General features: G+C 42.9%; 1 protein-coding gene across 1 annotated transcript; it reads left to right on the top strand.

Annotated features, from left to right (window-relative positions):
- Positions 1–15,200: 15,200 nt before the first annotated feature.
- Positions 15,201–16,760, top strand: GJA10 (gap junction protein alpha 10). The gene has a single exon (XM_054022884.1). It carries the CDS (start codon positions 15,201–15,203, stop codon positions 16,758–16,760), a length of 1,560 nt encoding a protein of 519 aa, XP_053878859.1.
- The last annotated feature ends 2,357 nt before the right edge of the window (positions 16,761–19,117 follow it).

Below are 19,117 nucleotides of genomic sequence, written 5' to 3'. Positions count from 1 at the left end.
TAACTAAGCTTAACATCTTTATCTACAGCTTAGGTGAAGTTGGCTTATTCCCCAGCCTACATGGTTTATAGAGTAGCTCAGTCAGTCTGCTTTTTCACTGATACAGCCTGGCTCACCATTCTGACCACTTTCTCCTCTTTCTTTCTGCCAGGGGCTTTTTTCAAAAAAACAGTGAGGATCTGATCTCAGGCTTATCCTTGGATAGAGTAAAACATCCTAGCCTACCAACTGATGGCCCAGCCCATGTTGTCTTAGTGCCCTTGAAGCTAGGTTCCTGATAGGTAATCAGCCACAACACTTCCTGCTTGGCCCCTTACCCACTGTTTTACAGCCTCTTGATTTAACACTCTGCATTTAGGTAGGCAGTAATACACACTTGAACAGTGAACATAAAAAATACAGGCATTTCCCCTTAGAGGTGCTGTAGCAAAGTTAGTTGTATATCATTGTGGTGCTCTAATGTGTAATAATCTCATTAATATTATATGGAGATAGGTATATCTTGTAGAACTGGAAGGGACCCTGAGAGGTCATAGAGACCAGCCCACTGCCTTCACTAGCAGGACCAAGTACTGATTTTTGCCCCAGATCCCTAAATGGCCCCCTCAAGGATTGAACTCACAACCCTGGGTTTAGCAGGCCAATGCTCAAACCACTGAGCTATCCCTCTCCCCCTAAAATATTTTTCTTTTGGTTCTTGAGTCCAGCAACCCAAGAATCACCCAAAGTCCCAAAAGTCCAGCAACCCAAAAGTCTCTGTCCCTCATCAGTGCAGCCCCAGAGTTCAAAAGTATATCTGCGGAGTTTTACACACACACACACCACCCGGGTGGAAATGGGGAGGCCCGCCACAGGATGTTAAGGGGCACCTTACATGGTCCAAGGCTGACTGCCCCACGTCTCTGTGGGGTTCTGCTACAGCCTTCACCATGAGCCGCTCCAGCCGTCACATGAAGTGCTCCGCTCTGCCAGCTGCTTAGCAATATAGCTTCAGGCCCCCCCACTAGTTAACACAATGCTCAAGTGATTTCAGCTCTTAGTAATTTTAGCTCTTTAGTGATTTCAGCTCATAGCAGGGGAGCCCCAGTGCTGGTGCACCATTGGCCCAAAGTCAATTCAGCTCAGCAGCCTGTAACTAGATTTCTAAGGGTAGGTCTACAGTACCCGGTAGTTCGGCGGCAAGCAAATCGAACTTCTGGGTTTGCCTTATCGCGTCTTGTCTGGATGAGATAAGTCGAACCCAGAAGTGCTCGCCGTCGACTGCGGTACTCCAGCTCGGCGAGAGGAGTACTGCGAAGTCGACGGGGGAGCCTGCCTGCCGCGTCTGGACCGAGGTAAGTTCGAACTAAGGTACTTCGAACTTATTCACGTAGCTAAAGTTGCGTACCTTAGTTCGAATTGGGGGGGGGTTAGTGTAGACCTGCCCCAAGAGAATCAAAATTAGGTCAGATATTCAACAGTGGAGAGAGAAGAAGAAGGTGCAACTGGTGTTTTGGGGCCCACACCACCACCAGGTACAAATACCTGTCCCCAGCCTCTCTCATTAAGAAACCTCCCTATTGATTATAAGTGGAGATAGGACAGAACCTTGAGGGCTAGCATCAGCAGTGGATGTGAAATATAATACTGTGTCATTTGGCAGTTATGACTGGACGTAGAAGGCACTTCTTCAGCTACTAGTTAGTTACCAAACCAACAACCCATGATCATTTGTATCAAAAACTTCTAGACAGCTGACAACCTAAAGCCAGCTTGCAATGGGTCATAATTAAAATGCAGCCTTCCTTATAAAGGAAACTTGGAACCTACTTAGATTGCCTGTAGGGTCCAAGGCACCTGGAATTAAATTTAGGGCATTCTCAGCTTTCCTAGAAAGGTATGAAATTGAGCAGCAAGTAACACGCAGTTCAGCAACAAAAGAGGGTTTCTTGAGATTAGCCTTCCACCTGCTTACGAATGATTGGTAGTCTTCCCTCTCTAAATGTAGCATTGAGCATTCCTGTCCATAAAGTCACTATTGTAAGCAACCACCGTCTAATGCAGGCTAGAGCCATAAGTGATGGGATTCAAGGAAATCAGACTGTATCAACATCTCAGCAGAAAACAAATGTGGCCAATGGATAACAGTCTGCAGGAGAAGGCAGTTCTCATAATCATAAAGGGCTAATACTGATCTATTTATTTGCAAAGGCTATTGCAAAACTATCACAGCATGCAAATGAAGGGACTAGTAGCAGACGAAGGCTATCCACAGTAATTTGTGTTGTCCTTATTTAAAAAGGCTCTGGTGGAGCAGTTGTGGAGTAACACGTCAACCTCAGGCACAGTCCTTGAGTATGCGTTATCTATTTTTTGTTGTAAGAGTATAGTCGTGGTGCCTTTCCTTCCCAATCTATCTCTCTGTTCATGTCTCAGTGGCCACCAGAGTCAAGCTGGGTTCAGTGCGGGGTCAGCGAGTTAAGCACAGGGGGAATTTAGGCTGAGAATTGCAATGCCTAAATTTAAGAGGCACTGCCACCAAGTGGTAGGTGCCATACACTGCATGGAAAGAGTTAGGCACCTAGGAAGGGAATTCACAGAAGACAGCCTGCTGAGGCGGAGAGTTGGCTGTGTTAGCCAGGAGGAAATGCCAAGGAAAGGGGTATGGCCTAACCCTCATTCCTCAGAGGGAAGTAGACACCTAAGCCAGGTCAGATCTGGCTCAGGAAAAAACAAAAAGGTTTTAGTACAGTTTGCCCTTGTTGGCATTAGCTGGCCAATCTGTTACAACAGCTTCAAGTCAGAATTTTAGTATACATTACCTCAGTGGGGTGTTAAATTTAAAGCTTATAGTGGCTGTAAGACTAAACCATAGAACACCCATTGTGCCATTAAAGTATTTTACATATATATATATATTTCTACCTGATGTTTTAAAGCATAGCTCTTGTTTTGCAACCTAACCTTATCTCTTGATTGGAGGCAGCTATGGCGCTGATGATGTATTGAGGCAGCACTCACTAGAGAAGCATCAGGAAGGTGGTTTGGAAGAGTGGGTGAGACAACTCCACAATGACATGTTTCCCAAAACATCTCCCAAGCCTCCACCCTAGATAAAAAATCAAGCCTCCTAACTCATATCTTGCAACCCTGGTTCTCTATTTCCCCATCTTTCAGCTGCCAAGACACTATCAGGCCCCCCCACAACAAAGCCCCACACTTTACCCCACTCCACTGGCACCCTTCCATGGACATGAATTTTACACAGGCCACCTATCAGGCAGTCTCGGTAGAAGGGTGTTTATCTTGGACAGAGTGGGCTGGTATCTATAGGCAACAGCAGCAAATGGATGTAAGTAGTCTAACATTCATTTATCCACTAACTCATCCCAGCCAGGGCTTTGTCAAGCCAGGCCTTAAAACCCTCTAAGGATGGAGATTCTATCACCTCTCTAGGTAACCCATTCCAGTGATTCACCACCCTCCTAGTGAAATAGTTTTTCTTAATATCCACCCTAGACCTCCCTCACTGTAACTTGAGACCATTGCTCCTTGTTCTGTCATCTGCCACCACTGAGAACAGCCTACCACCAATCCTCTTTGGAACCCCACTTCAGGTAGTTGAAGGCTGCTATCAAATCCTCCCTCTTTCTTCTCTCCTGCAGACTAAATAAGCCCAGTTCCCTCAGCCTCTCCTCATAAGTCATGTGCCCCAGTCCCCTGGTCATTTTCATTGCCCTCCGCTGGACTTTCTCCAATTTGTCCACATCCTTTCTGTAGTGTGGAGGGGGCCCAAAACTGGACGCAATACTCCAGATGTGGCCTCACCAGTACCAAATAGAGGGGAATAATCACTTCCCTCGCTCTGCTGGCAATGCTCCTACTAATGCAGCCTAATATGCCGTTAGCCTTCTTGGCAACAAGGCACACTATTGGCTCATATCCAGCTCCTCGTGAACTGTAATCTCTGGTCCTTTTCTGCAGAACTGCTGCTTAGCCAGTCGGTCCCCAGCCTGTAGCAGTGCATGTGATTCTTCCATCCTAAGTGCAGGACTCTGCCCTTGTCCTTGTTGAACCTCATCAGATTTCTTTTGGCCCAATCCTCCAATTTGTCTAAGTCACTCTGAACCCTATCCCTACCGTCCAGTGTATCTACCTCTACCCCCACATTAGTGTCATCCATGAACTTGCTGAGGGTGCAATCCATCCCATCATCCAGATCATTAATGAAGATGTTGAACAAAACCGGCCCCAGAACCGACCCTTGGGGCACTCCGCTTCATACCGGCTGCCAACTAGACATCAAGCCATTGAACACTACCCATTGAACCCGATGATTTAGCCAGCTTTCTATCCACCTTACAGTCCATTCATCCAATCCATACTTTTTTAACTTGCTGGCAAGAATACTGTGGGAGACTGTATCAAAAACTTTGCTAAAGTCAAAGTATATCACATCTGCCGCTTTCCTAATATCCACAGAGCCAGAGCAATCAGGTTGGTCAGGCATGACTTGCCCTTGATGAATCCATGTTGACTGTTCTGATCACCTTCTTCTCTTCCAAGTGCTGGGTTTAGTATAGTTTCATCAGTCTTTCACGCTCTTTTTTTTTTGTGATCAATGGCCCCAAAGTACTCTAAGGGAGGTGGGTAGAGCATGGACACATTATATAAAAGAAAGAGTGATTAGCAACTTCCTTATCTCTTGCTGTATTAGTATAAAATGCAGCAGCTTCTACTGTAGACCAGGGAAGAAAAGATTGAGAGTTTGTCTACACTAAAAGTGCTGCAGCTGTGCCAATGTAGTTCTTCATTGCAGTTGCTACCTATGTGAACAGGAGGGCTTCTCCAACCAGCATACTCCAATCTTCCTAGAGGCGGTAGGACAATGGGAGAATTCTCCCATCAACCTAGTGCCGTTCTACACCAGGGGTTAAGTCGGTTTAACTGCGTCGCTCAGGGGTGTGGATTTTTCACACACCTGAGCAACATAGTTTTACGGACCTAATTTCCTAGTGTAGACCAGGCCTGACTAACTGGTACATAATTTCCCCACATCAACAGATACTTCACTTTTTATAGCTGTGAAGGGCATATAACCTTTATTTTGCTCTCTCAGTACAAGCTTTAAAGACAATGAGACTCCTATTTCCTTGAACAGATTTCCCGAAGCAGACTCATTCAGTGAGATGGTGAAGGTGAAGAGGCTGTAGAAGTGCCCAACTCTGCCACGTCCTGCATATCACCCATTCCTGACCTTGAATAGTCATCTAAGTGGTTATGATTTTCTATCATAACCTAAGTGGAGGTGATTTTTCTATCATTTTCCCCCACACACTCTACAAATCCCAAGATGAAACTTTATCCCTTATAACCCTTTCACAAAAAATAAACCCAGAAAAGCCTAATGACAGAGAGAAAAAAAGATACTAACATTTCTGTCTGTCCTACAGTCAAACCCAGCTTCTTTCTACCCTCAAACAAAAATACCCTATAGCCAGGGCCGCCCAGAGGATTCAGGAAGCCTGGGGTCTTCAGCGGCAGGAGGCCCCCGCGCCGAATTGCTGCCGAAGACCCGACACTTCGGCGGTGGGTGTTCAGGGCACTTCGGTGGCGGGTCCTGGAGTGGAAGGACCCCCCGCCGCTGAATTGCTGCCAAAGACCTGGAGCGGAAGAAGCTCCGGGGCCCCGGGCCCCGCGAAAGTTTTCCAGGGCCCCCGGAGCGAGTGAAGGACCCCGCTCCAGGGGCTCTGAAAAACTCTCGTGGGGGCCCTGCGGGATCCGGGGCAAATTGCCCCACTTGCCCCCCCCCCTCTGGACGGCCCTGCCTATAGCAGTGGTTCTCAACCAGGGGTATGCAGAGGTCTTCCACGGAGTAATTAACTAATCTAGATATTTGCCTAGTTTTACAACAGGCTACATGAAAAAGCACTAGTGAAGTCAGTACAAACTAAAATTTCATACAATGACTTGTTCATACTGCTCTATATAGTATACACTGAAATGTAAGTACAATATTTATATTTCAATTGATTTATTTTATAATTATATGGTAAAAATGGAGAAAGTAAGCAATTTTTCAATAATAATGAGCTGTGAAACTTTTGTATTTTTATGTCTGATTTTGTAAGCAAGTAGTTTTTAAGTGAGGTGAAACTTGGGGGTACACAAGACAAATCAGACTCCTGAAGGGGGTACAATAATCTGGAACTGTTGAGAGCCACTTCCCTATATCATCACCCTTAAGTCCTGAACCAAAACAATTATATATTTTCTGGGAGCCTAATTTTATTAAAGGCACATCACAGTGCTGTTACAGATTTGCGTCTGGGGACTTTGATGAAGTTATTTTTGCCAAGTGAAATTCTCAGCTTCCAGACACCACCACCAATCTCAGTCACAAAATTACTTCCTAAACAGGGTATCAGCCATGAGTAGCGACTCTCCTTGATGTGGTCAGAGTTACAGATGGAGGAGGTGCCACAATGTGGCACAGCGAAACTATAGGCTCCTTTGTTCCTGGATCTTAGCAGGCTCTAGATGGAAGAGATCCCACAAAATTGCCAATAGGGCTATAGATGGGAGAGGCAGCACAGCAGTGGTTACAGGAAGAAAAAGATCAGTATAAATAAGTTTGCCCCTTTACAGATGTTTACATTTCCACAGCTGTCTGAAAAGGGAAGTTGCCTTCACACAGGAAGATGAGCGTAGGGGCTGGTCCACACTAACCCCCCACTTCGAACTAAGATACGCAACTTCAGCTACGTGAATAACGTAGCTGAAGTCGAAGTATCTTAGTTGGAACTTACTGCGGGTCCACACGTGGCAGGCAGGCTCCCCCATCGACTCCGCATACTCCTCTCGCCGAGCAGGAGTACCGGCGTCGACAGCGAGCACTTCCGGGATCGATTTATCGTGTCTAGACAAGACGTGATAAATCGATCCCAGAAGATCGATTGCTCACCGCCGGACCCGGAGGTAAGTATAGACGTACCCTGAGAGTCAGAACACTGTTTCATAGAGTATTGTGGCTTATTTACAGGATTCTGCTTCGGGTAGTATGATCAGCAGTAGAGTTGTTCAGGATGCGTTTGTCTCATTTAAGATATTCTCTTGCAGCTCCTGTACTTTCTTTGTAAATGTTTGGTTTCATAGGGGACAGTTTCGCAATGCATAAAGTAGTGGGCCAACCAGGGAAGAAACTATCCAAGATCCACTTCTTTCCACTTCTTAGCCTGCTGAAGCTGGGAAGAATTTAGACACTGTCCCTGGCTTTGGACCTCTAGGCAGGCATGCTAGGTATAGACCTCATGACTGACACCCCCTCTTGGCAATGAGGACCCCCAATGGTCCAATTGCCTAGTCTTGAAGCTTGTGCCACCTCTCCCAAGTCTCCCCAGCAGCTATTACATATTCTCCAGAATCCCACCATAGGCATGAGCCTTCTGTTTCACAGTTCATCTGTTATGGGGTACATGATAAAGTCCAGCAAAACATACACATGGCTGTACTTTGCACAGGAGTCTAAATACCCCATTGCTCTTTGCTAAGCCTGAAAGAAAGAGAATTTTAGGCAAAATAAACATACCTACATGCATTTTCCCTGCCTTGGTTTCCTCACTACTCTGGAAAGTTCTTCAGGTGTTGGATGTAAATGTAAACAAAATGTCTCGCGGCCCACCAGCAGATTATCCTGATGGGCCACGTGCCAAAGGTTGCCAACCCTTGGGCTAGAGTTTAGGTGCTACTTTCACTTGGAGGCTGGTAAATTGCTAACTTTGGAGTGAGGATGCAGGCTAAATCACTTGAATGCGGATAGTCCTCTAGTGGCTTCCCACTATTCCCCCATGTGCCCAGAAGTACTGACAAGTTCTCCCACAATTCACTGGTAAAAAATCATATTGGTTCTTAGTTTACCGCAGCACAAGGGAACCATGGGATACACTCCCAGAAGTCCCCCATGGGGGAGGGCAGCACCAATGAGGATGTAGTAACCCGGGTATGGCCTTGCAGTGTGGCTGGTCACACCCAGGCTAGGCTAACTCGGGTGCCAATCGAACCACGTATGCTGTGGCTCAGTTCTTCATCTGTAAAATCTATATCAGACCCCAAAAAAATGATAGTGGAAAGGAAGTGCTATTTAGACTGCAAGCTCTTTGGGATTTATAATGTGTTTGTACAAAGTCTAGTGAAATGGAGCCTAGATCTGAGTTGGGGCCTCTGGGCACTACTGTAGTACAGCTAAATAAAACAAGGAAAGCCCAATGTGTCTTCATGAGGAATGGCTGAAAAATGCAGCATCTATGTCCAGGGTGATTGTAGGAAAAGGCTGTCATATTACATCTGCTGGAGAAGGGAGAGGAAATGGAATAAACAAGAGATAATGGAGTTAAAGACAAAAGGTGAGGAATTTAATTTTTAGTTGTACATTTACAGTCAGTCATTGTGACAGAGAGCACAGTTAGAAAAAAATACATGGAAAATATTACTGACATTGTGGAACTGAGATTGTGAAACTGAAGTGGGAAGTGATCCACATAAGAACCTCTCTCAAGAAATATTCCACTTTATGGGGGATTAAAAAAAAGAGAAGCCCTGTGCTAAAGCAAATATACTATGCTGCAGAAAACCATTGTGAACTTTGCACCTCACACCGCATCTTTGAAAATCTGGGTCTCTTTGGATCACAAACACAGCATCAGAATTTCTTAACTGTCAGGAAAACTGTGCAGCTAACAAAAGATTCTGAATAGTCTTTTACAGGTTTCCACTTTCATATATATCCATGTTCAACTGCCTATAGTTTCAAAGTATCCCCCTAACAGATGCTAATTTAACTCACTAGGCAACAGACTGTGAAATCGGACATGACCGATTGATCACTCACCATTGATTCACATGGAAACTAATGGAATGTAAAGAAAACATATGAATCTCTAGCACAGTAAAGGGAGGTTATTTATTCATTTTACAAAATAAACTTTCATTTATGAATCGGATCAGCAAGAAGGCATAGCCTTTGTGGATTTGAAGAAAATAATTAGCAGGGACGTTATAAAGCATTGAAGTACATGCTGAGCCTTGGGACATGACTTTGTTAGAAGCCACTGACTAAAATAATTGCATGATAATTCTGGCTAGGGGCACCATTCCATCACCAGCTGATCAAACTCTGCATATATAGTTTGACTCAGTGATCCCAGCATTCACATTCACAGAACTATGAATTGTGTTCAGCGTGCCAACTGTTCCACATCTATGTTTTTGGTCTTCAAAAACAAACAAACAAACGAAAAGAATATCAATTTCAAAGGAAGCTCTCTGGGCTATAACATTCAGCAACTGTCTAGAATCCATCTGTAATGTTCTAAGCTACTAATAACCAAGAAATTTCTCATAAGGTAAGCAGCAGAAAAATATCTTAACTCATGTATGGGGAAAGTGTGGAGCAGACAGATATGTGTATGTGCTTGAAGTGAAGACATCCAAATTAAAACATGTAGAAATAATACAGAAAAAGAATTTGTAAATTAATATTTCACTTTTTGCATAGAAATTATCCTTCGGAAAAGCTGGTAACTTAATCAGCAGTGATCTTGTAAATACTTTAGTGATAGGTTATAACAGCAGTCCATGTATCTTTAAAATATCTGTTAGAATTTAACCGGTTTGTAACTCAGCCTTTGCAAATCATAGGGGACAAAACTGACACACATTCAACTGAGAAGTGATTTTTTTTAATTACGTAAAAGAATCAAACTAAAATTTAATTAGAAAATAAATCAATAAAAATGCCAAACTCACTTTTCCCCACAAGACAAATTGATTTTCCTCAATAATTTTTGTGCATGACTTTTAAAAGTTTAATATAAAAATAAAAATCACATTTGGACAACCTGTAATGTCACCTGAGCCTTTTTGGTATTTCAAAAAGTGTAATTAGAAATGTCCAAGATATATAATAGTACTATTGTACTTTTCATAATTTAAGAAAAAAAAAATTAAAAAATCTCACCATTGTATCGTAAGGGGATTTTTTCCCTTCGCACCCAGCTACTTCGACTCTGAGACTGATATTAAAGATCAGATTGTTAAAAGGCACCCAGATAATACCACTGAAAGCAAGTGAGTTAGGGACACTGGAAAATTACTATTGCAACAATATTGCTGATCCTTTCATTTTAGGTCTTAACATGGTTTTAGCTTTTTCTCTAGAATGATGGTTTTCATAAAAAGACTAGGTTTTCCATTGCAGGGAGAGCCTTCACCATATAAACCGCATTGTTGTTCTGCCAACCCAGCCATTCAAGTAAATGGTCTTCAAATAATATCAGCAGTAAAAGTGTGAACTATACCAGAGATTCTAGGATACAGCTATTTAAATACTGGCAAAGGCAAGCTAAGAACCAAATGCTTTGCTAGACTCAAGGCAGTATGTTCATGCCCCTCTATGTCCTCCCCAGAATGGATGCTTTGGCCTCCCATTAGCCAAAGGACATTATTGCTATTCTTCCTCTGCTAGAAAGATGCTAGGTTTCCCCTGCCTCTTCTTTCTTGGCATTAAAAGAAGGCTTTGTCTCCCCTTTGCTGTTGCATCTACAAGCCAGCACCTCACTTAGCAGGGCAGGCACCAGGCACCAGCGAACGAAGCAGATGCTTGCGGTCTTTGGTGGCAATTTGGCAGCGGGCCCCTCAGTCCCTCTCGGAGCAAAGGACCCACCGCTGAATTGCCGCCGAAAAAGCCTGGGCAGGCCCTATCACTTAGGGCCTGATCCAAAGCCCACTGACTTCAACAAGCATTAGATCAGGCTCTTGCAACTCAGCAAATGTTACATAAGATTTCTTAGTTTCACTGCTGCACCTTCCATAGGGTGAATCACCTTTCCAGGCAAGCTGTGCAGTAACATAATCCGATCCATCAGCAAACACCGCTAAGGAATACACAGCCCCTTGAATGCCTTAGGAGTGGAAGCTTGTGATTAGGTGTATCACTGGATCTCCCACTTTACTGCTGGATATTTTATAATTTGATTGAATTCACTGAGGTCTAGGGGTGTTTGCTAACATGGCATTACTGTTGTTGTTGAATTCAGACTATGAATCTCATTTGCAAGATCTGAAAAATAGGTCACGCAGTGCCCATTAAAAAAGCTTGTGATGTAACATTTTCTAGTGAAAGTTTCAGAATTTGCCAAACCTTTTCACCCCCCAGATTTCTGTGGATTCTGAAGTTATATAGTAATATAGTTAATGTAATAGAAATCTGTTATATAACATAAGAAATACCAATACAGTATTCCACAAAGAGAGGGGAAATTCATTACTATTTTCTTCTGAAGAGTTCCAATGTCTCTGGTTTTGTGGATAACTGGAAAAATAGAGTGGAGCAGAGAAGGTATCCCAGATACATCAGGAAAGCTAAGAGAATACCAGGAATAATTAGGTTTCCTGAACAAATTCTCAGTGTCAAAAGGAAGTTCAAGTGAGGATTCAAATGGTCAGGAAAACAAACTTTCTCAGGTTCAGGACAGAATTTCTGGTCTAAATCAGAGAGCTAGAGAAAAGGACCAGAATAACCAAGTGTCTGAATGGTTAAGGTATTCACCTGTAATGTGGGATACCGACGTTGAAGTCCCCGTTCCAATCTTGGAGGGTGAGGGTGGTTAGCCTCTCCCTCTCAACTTTTCATTCAATATTTTTGAAATGTCTGTTTCATTCCACACTGGAATGAAAACAAATTCCAAAATCTCAACCATTTTTCCATGAAAATTAAATTCTTGTTTTCCGGTCATCCCTAACCATAAAGGATGTAGAAGGAAAAGAAAAGTCCAGAGCAGCTGGAAATGCTGAGAGAGTGTCCCAAAGAGGATAAAAAATGTGAAGATGGCTAGAAAGACTGAAAGAATGTGGCTTATTAGTATAATGCATGTTATTGAGAGTTTTCAGCCAAGACTATAAATACTGTAACAATGAGCCATTGTCAGAATTCTTATTTTTTGCCAGCAGGAAACCACTTCTGCCATCTACTGGTTGTGTTATCTCTATGGTTAGAGACAGATACCACTCTCAAGACCTCCCCCACTCCCCACTGCCTCCTGCTTTCTTTAAAGACCCACTTGGAGGGATAATTGGGTATTATTTTAAATAATTAAAATGTATGATGGTTCAGGAATGATTTTAATAGCTTCACCTTTTATCTCTACATACATTACTTTGTTTGTGTTGAAGTTTTGGGAGATAAAACATTCCAGCAGATCTTTTATCCATTTATTAAAAGGTTAAGCAAGCAGTTAGAAAACAAATGTGAGTTTAAGCAAAACGTCACTAGCTAATTTAACTTATCAAGTTTACAATAAAAATGCAATCATCGAATTAAGATTATAATTAAAGTATAAGCAATACATTGATGGTTTAATTTATCTGGCTCACCAATTACTACAGTAAGTAACTACATTGAATGATTATAAACAAATTAAGGAAAACAATTCTCCTAGTATGTCACAGGAAGGTTAAGGGGATAAACTGTTCCCTTTGATTTCAGCAATTTTGCTAGGCATCTGTTAAAAGCAAGAGCTAGTTCTTGCCTTGGTTTTAAGGAAGTACAGCTCTTAGAATGATTTCCTAGTAACTTCCTCTTTTGGCTTTCTCTTGTTGAGTTTTACTGTTCACAGAAACTACATCAAACTGTGGTTTATTTAATCTGTTTCTCCACCCCGCTTGAACACAATGCCCACATCTTTCTGGCAGTCTGGCACAAATACAAAATTATTTATAGAATCCCATACTCTGCATCTTTAGAATGACACTCATTTAACCCAGAGATCGCTTGCTGTTTAGGTAACAGACTAAGGGGTTTAGTGTCTACTTTGGGGAACAGTTAGTGACAAACAAAGAGAAAGACACACACACTTGTACTAATGGGACTTGGAACTATTCTAATGTTCTTGAATTGCTCTGCAGAGGATTTTCACACGTTCTTAAAGTCTTCAGTTCACATGACTGGTATTAGTTTGGAACTAAGTTGATATTTACTGGTATCATTAGGATGAAATGAAGATTTTTTTGCATGTGGGTGAGGGAGAATTTGGTCTCTCCTCTCTCTCAGTTGTAGACTTCAGGCTTGGCTTAGCAGAAGGTCAGAGTCTTTCACCTCTTATTCTTTGAATGGCAAGTCCAGGGAAGAAAACTGAATATACCACTCTGGGTGTCCTTGTTGATGCAAGAAATCGCCTCCCTCCCTTTCTGTCTACATAGCTTAGTCTTTTATAGTGATCAATGTCCTTACTCCGCCTCAGGGAATATGTCAATATCTTCACAGGCCAGTTAGATGTTAAAGGCTGGTAGTTGTAATTTGATGTGAGCCAAAGACTTGGCATCTTGATCTTGAAGTCACATCAAAGATTCTAAGTTAAAGTGTGAATGTCTTTAACAATAACCACAAATGGATGTCTGTTGAAAACAGGATACAAGAAAGTACCATGTGTTAAGGAAATGATAGACTTTCACTTAGGCCCAAGACATCACTGTCTTCTTTGTTTAAATATAATTAATAATTTGTCAGTGTTTACTTACCCACACATTCCCACACATCCTCATGACAGAGTGTTAAGACACTGGGAAAAGAACTCTAAGAGGTGGGACAAAGTCTATGGCAAGTGGATGACGTTATTCTATTAACCTTTTGCCTACAAACCAGAAAGCTGCTTCAAACATCTCCTAGTAATTGAACTTTCATTAAACATTTGGCCAACTAAAGTTACTCAAGCCTAAATTGAAATATGGCTTAGGTTCCCTACACAGATAAACCCACTTGTTTTTCCTCCTCCAAAGGTTGAGATGTTCTCTACTCCTAGGATGCTCTATCAGAACTTGGCAGTGAAAAACAATTTATAACTTCATTTAAACACTGTTTGTATGAGAAGAAACGAAACACATAAAGGAAGAACATTCGAACATAATCTCAAAGTCTCAGGCTAGTAAAAGCCACACTTGTACATCTTCCACTTTGCCTACGCTAAGGAATTTTAGCAAAAAATTCCCACCAGTGCTAGGTCTAGTTCAGCTGAACTGGTGTAAGCACAAGTGAGAGCCCTAGTGTAGATGAGGTTCCAGTGGCTTCCAGTATTTTACCATGTTAGTGAAATATAAGGGAAGTGATACTGAATATAACATCCATGTTCACATTACATTTTTTTTAAATATCGATTTGAGAACTTATATGAAGTTCCCACAGAATCTCCATAACCGGCTGCACTGAGGTGCCTCAGAAACCAAGGGCTCTTGTTGCAGAATTTAGGTCCCATTTGGTGAAGAGCACAAGGGCCTTTGGACTTCAGCTAATTAAATGGATTTTCCCACACTCACTGTTAAAAATCTTTATATCACTCAGTTGTGTTCCTCATTCTATCTGTAAAGATACTCATAAATCCTAAAATTAGTGATCAAGCCAAAACCCCATTGACTTCTGTAAGACTTTGCCCTAATAAAATCTAAGCCTTCCTCCCCCCCATCCCCCGCAAATTCTTTGCATGTGAGTATTCCTGTTGAATTTAATGAGACTACCCAGAGGTGTAAAGTTAGAAATGTGCTCAGAATGAATGAATATGAAAACTTTTCATTTGTGCCCATAGATGGTAGGAAGCCATGGGATGAAAGGGTCTATTACAGATGTAAGGTACTAGCAATAAAAGTCTCATGTCAGGCCTACATTTCAAAGTACCGTCAATGAGCTTAGTTTGCCTGCCTGAGTTATCGCCACACTGCCGTAGCTGTCTCATATTCAAAGCCAAAGCCGGCGCCACTGCCATAGAAATTGAGTGGGTGAAGCTGCTGCCAGCTATAGCATGATAATATGAACAATGATAATGAAAAAGAAAATCAACTGCTTCAATAATAGTAAGGATGTGATGTAAACCAATAAGTGAGGAAACAGCTTCAAAAGTTTATTGCTGAAAACAGCCTCTAAGGGCTTAGTACGATCTTGCTTTTGCATCTTTCACCCCCCTCCTTAATATGATGTTAATTTTGTGTGTGTATTAATGAGCCATTGATTGGAAAACTCATGAACTTCTAAAATCTCTTCCCGTATGGATGTATCATAAAGAAATATGAAAAAACATTATTGAACACAGCTGAAAATCTCCAGTTCCTATAGAAATGCAGCTTAATGGGGGATGCTTTAATGACATGGGATTTTCCATTTCAGACATGAGCCTCTGATGATGGGGGATTGGAACTTGCTAGGCAGCATCCTCGAGGAAGTGCACATCCACTCCACCATCGTGGGAAAAATCTGGCTCACTATCCTTTTCATCTTCCGGATGCTGGTGCTGGGAGTGGCTGCTGAAGATGTTTGGGATGACGAGCAGTCTGAATTCATTTGTAACACTGAGCAACCTGGCTGCAGCAATGTCTGTTATGACAAAGCCTTCCCCATCTCTCTGATCAGATACTGGGTGCTTCAGATCATCTTTGTCTCTTCCCCATCCCTAGTGTACATGGGACATGCACTTTATAGACTTAGGGCCCTTGAGAAAGAGAGGCAGAAGAAGAAAACCCATCTGAGAGCCCAGCTGGAAGAGCTGGAGCCGGTCCCGGAGGAGCACAAGAGAATGGAGAGGGAGCTGAGGAAGTTAGAAGAACAGAAGAAAGTGAACAAAGCGCCCTTGAGAGGGTCCCTATTGCGCACCTACGTCCTGCATATCTTGACCCGCTCAGCGGTGGAAGTGGGCTTTATGATAGGTCAGTATCTTTTATATGGGCTTCAAATGTATCCCCTCTACAAATGCACTCGTCCTCCGTGCCCTAACACGGTAGATTGTTTTGTGTCTAGACCCACAGAGAAGACCATCTTTATGATTTTCATGCATAGCATCGCAGCCGTCTCCCTGTTCCTGAACATCCTGGAGATTATCCACCTGGGGATAAAGAAGATAAAGAAGACCCTGCATGGGAGGCAGAGAAGAGAGGCAGCGATGGCAGAGGAGACAAGCATTTGCACCTTGAAGAAGAACTCAGTGGTGCAGCAAGTTTGCATCATGAGCAATTCCTCCCCCCAGAGCAGCTATAAACTGTTGCCAAACCAGCAGGGTGGGCTGCCTGTTTACCTGCCCCCAGTACAAGGATACAAAGTGCTTCAGGCACCTGCTGATACTTGCCAGAGGCCAGGAGGGATGGGTGCTGAGCAGCGCCGGTGCAGCACAGACAGGCCTAGAAGCGAGCAGCACCATGGACAGGTCCCTCGTCTCTACAAGCACCCGGAGCACCCCCGGGAAAGGGAGCAGCACTACAGACAGCTCCCCAACCAGCACCTGGGACAGCCATCCCGACACCCTTCCTCCAGCAGCGAGGAGACCCACAAGCAGCCCCAGCAGGGCATCGAGAGCTGCCCAGGGAGCGAACAGCACATCCCGGAGCCGCCCAGGAACGCTGTGCAGCCGGCCAAGACCCCCACTAGTGCCGGTCCGCTGGAGATTCCCCAAGCCCTCCGCAATGTACTCCGCAAACACAGCCGGGTGGGCAGCTGCAAAGACTACGGGGACGATCGCGGTGACTCTCCGGACAGCGGGCACTATCAGGGCAATCGCAAGGCCAGCTTCCTGTCCAGGGTGCTGTCCGAGAACCAGCTGGCCAGTGACTCGGAGAGCTCCGACTCCAGGAACGGCTCCAGCTCTGAAGCCAAATGCAGAGAGGAGAGCAGCCCACCCATCACCCCACCACCCCCTTCTGCAATGGGACGCAGAATGTCCATGGTAAGTAACGCCAAGTGTCCTGCTCTCTAGTGTGAGTTACTGCTCCTTGGAAGGTGTCTGAGCCTTAGGCAGGCCTCAGGATGGCCAGGCTGTGGCTGGGGAGTTGTTTGGATACAGTGACAAACGACATACCTGGCTTCATGCTAGTAGAGGGCCAGAGCCATCAATGGATAAATGGCAAAGGGATTGAAAAGAAAAATACGCCATTATTTCCTATACATGCCTCACAATCCCTGGAGGTTTCAAATCAAACTATCTCTCTGCTTAACTGGGATTGTCTTTTGTCTCTAAAGTGAATATTATCAGTAACAGATCATTCATCATTTTATTGGCTTTGGTCACTGAGGTTTCTTATATATTTAAACTATATAAATATATCCCCCAATTGATCTTTAAAGGATTTTACCATATCCTAGTAGAGGTTCATTCCAGTACAAGAAATTAAATTAAAATCCTGTCCCCACTGAAATCAATGAGAAAATTCCCCTCAAGTTGAGGGGGCAGGATTTCTCTTGGACTGTATCTTTGGGTTAAACTATTGCCTAAATTAGATTGTTACGTCTTTATCAAAAATATAAAATTTCTACTAGATTGGGGGGTTTTTTTTGCCATAAAACACTGAATAATACAGCAAGTGGGTAATTTCATATTTAGCAACTGTTCATATTCCAAAACCACACAAGCTGTCTGAAACTAGCTTGTTTACTTTCGATTTTAATAAACAATTGTAATTTGGATCCAGATGCCAACAAAGTTGCATTTTAAAATAATTTAAGCTCAGCGGTTGCAAACCCTTAGTGAGGCGCACTGGCATGGGGCGGGGGGGCACAGATTTCAATGAGAATACTCCAGTAAGAATGGATTTGCAGACCTTCAGATACTATCTTATACATTCTGAAGCAAAAATTATTTTAAAAGAAAACAAGCTTAATTTCAAAACACTGTGGGCCCTCTAACACGTCATTCCATTCCCCCCTATTCTTTAATAACTACCCTTTTTACACATCTGAACCTCTGCCAAACAAGCAGAAAGTATATTTGTACATTATTCAGCACATTACCATTTGTATCCGCCAGTTTCAATTGTGCCAGAGTTTCTATAACATATAGACAATCAGCAAATACCATACAGAAGAAAATATTCATTCTCTTAAATACAGTATCATCATTTTCCCTTTGTTGTTTCCAAGATTGCCTGGAGAGAGGGCTCAGAGTCCATCTTGCTGGTTTTCTATGAGGCTAAGGTCTCTTTTCTCCTCAGCAACACAGACTATCACAAGCAAATCATACCTGTCCTCTGCTCCCTACAGTGACTTGCCATAGAATTTTGAATCAAGTTCAAGGTCTGGGTCCTTATCTTCAAGGAGCTCTATGGCCTGGGCCCAGAATATCTGAAAAACTGCGTACTGCTCCAGGATGAAGACATTGGATAACAACTATGATGCTCTGGCACAGTGGGACTTTCTATGATAAGGGTAAAGCTCATCCGTGCAGGAGTCAGAGCTTTTTCCTATTTGTTTGTGGAATGAACTCCCGCAGGAACTAATGACAAACCTCCCATTACAAGTACAAAGTGCATTTTCTTTGACCTTGCTATATAAATACATAACAACAGGCATATTTCTAAAACACAAACCAAAATCCCTACCAAAACAAGACACTCTACTGCACATGTTTTTCCCATGGAAAGAGGATGAAAGAACAAACAATACATGACAGATGTTAGTCATGCTGCTTAATGCACTACTGGTAGGCATTCAGATACTATGATGATAAGTGCAGCATAAGGACTGGAATATAATAGAATGGGATTATTTAAAAGATAATCTGTAAAACCAGAACAAACATGACAGAACTTAAGCAGCATCTTAATGAAAATTAATGAAAGTCTTGCCTGCCATTCTTAAATACTGGACATGACAGTATCTGCTATTTTGCCTTTTGGGCCAGGTCTTCTAAAGAAATATAAAAAGAAGAACAGGAGTACTTGTGGCACCTTAGAGACTAACAAATTTATTAGAGCATAAGCTTTCGTGGACTACAGCCCACTTCTTCGGATGCATATATCATATCATATCATGATATGCATCCGAAGAAGTGGGCTGTAGTCCACGAAAGCTTATGCTCTAATAAATTTGTTAGTCTCTAAGGTGCCACAAGTACTCCTGTTCTTCTTTTTGCGGATACAGACTAACACGGCTGCTACTCTGAAACCTAAAGAAATATATTCAACTTGCAAAACTAAACAATTTTAATGTTCTTGAAAGCAGCACACCTTGTTCAGCATGCCAGTGTTTGTGGTAAACACCCTTCATGGATCACTGTCTGTGTGAATGTCACCAGGATTTTGAAATTTGTATACACACATCAGCTAATCTATCACTTCC

Source organism: Malaclemys terrapin, chromosome 3 (assembly GCF_027887155.1).
Source record: "Malaclemys terrapin pileata isolate rMalTer1 chromosome 3, rMalTer1.hap1, whole genome shotgun sequence".
Taxonomy (NCBI): Eukaryota; Metazoa; Chordata; order Testudines; family Emydidae; genus Malaclemys; species Malaclemys terrapin.
Note: the sequence above shows the minus strand (reverse complement) of the source record. Positions and strands in the feature narration are given on the sequence as shown.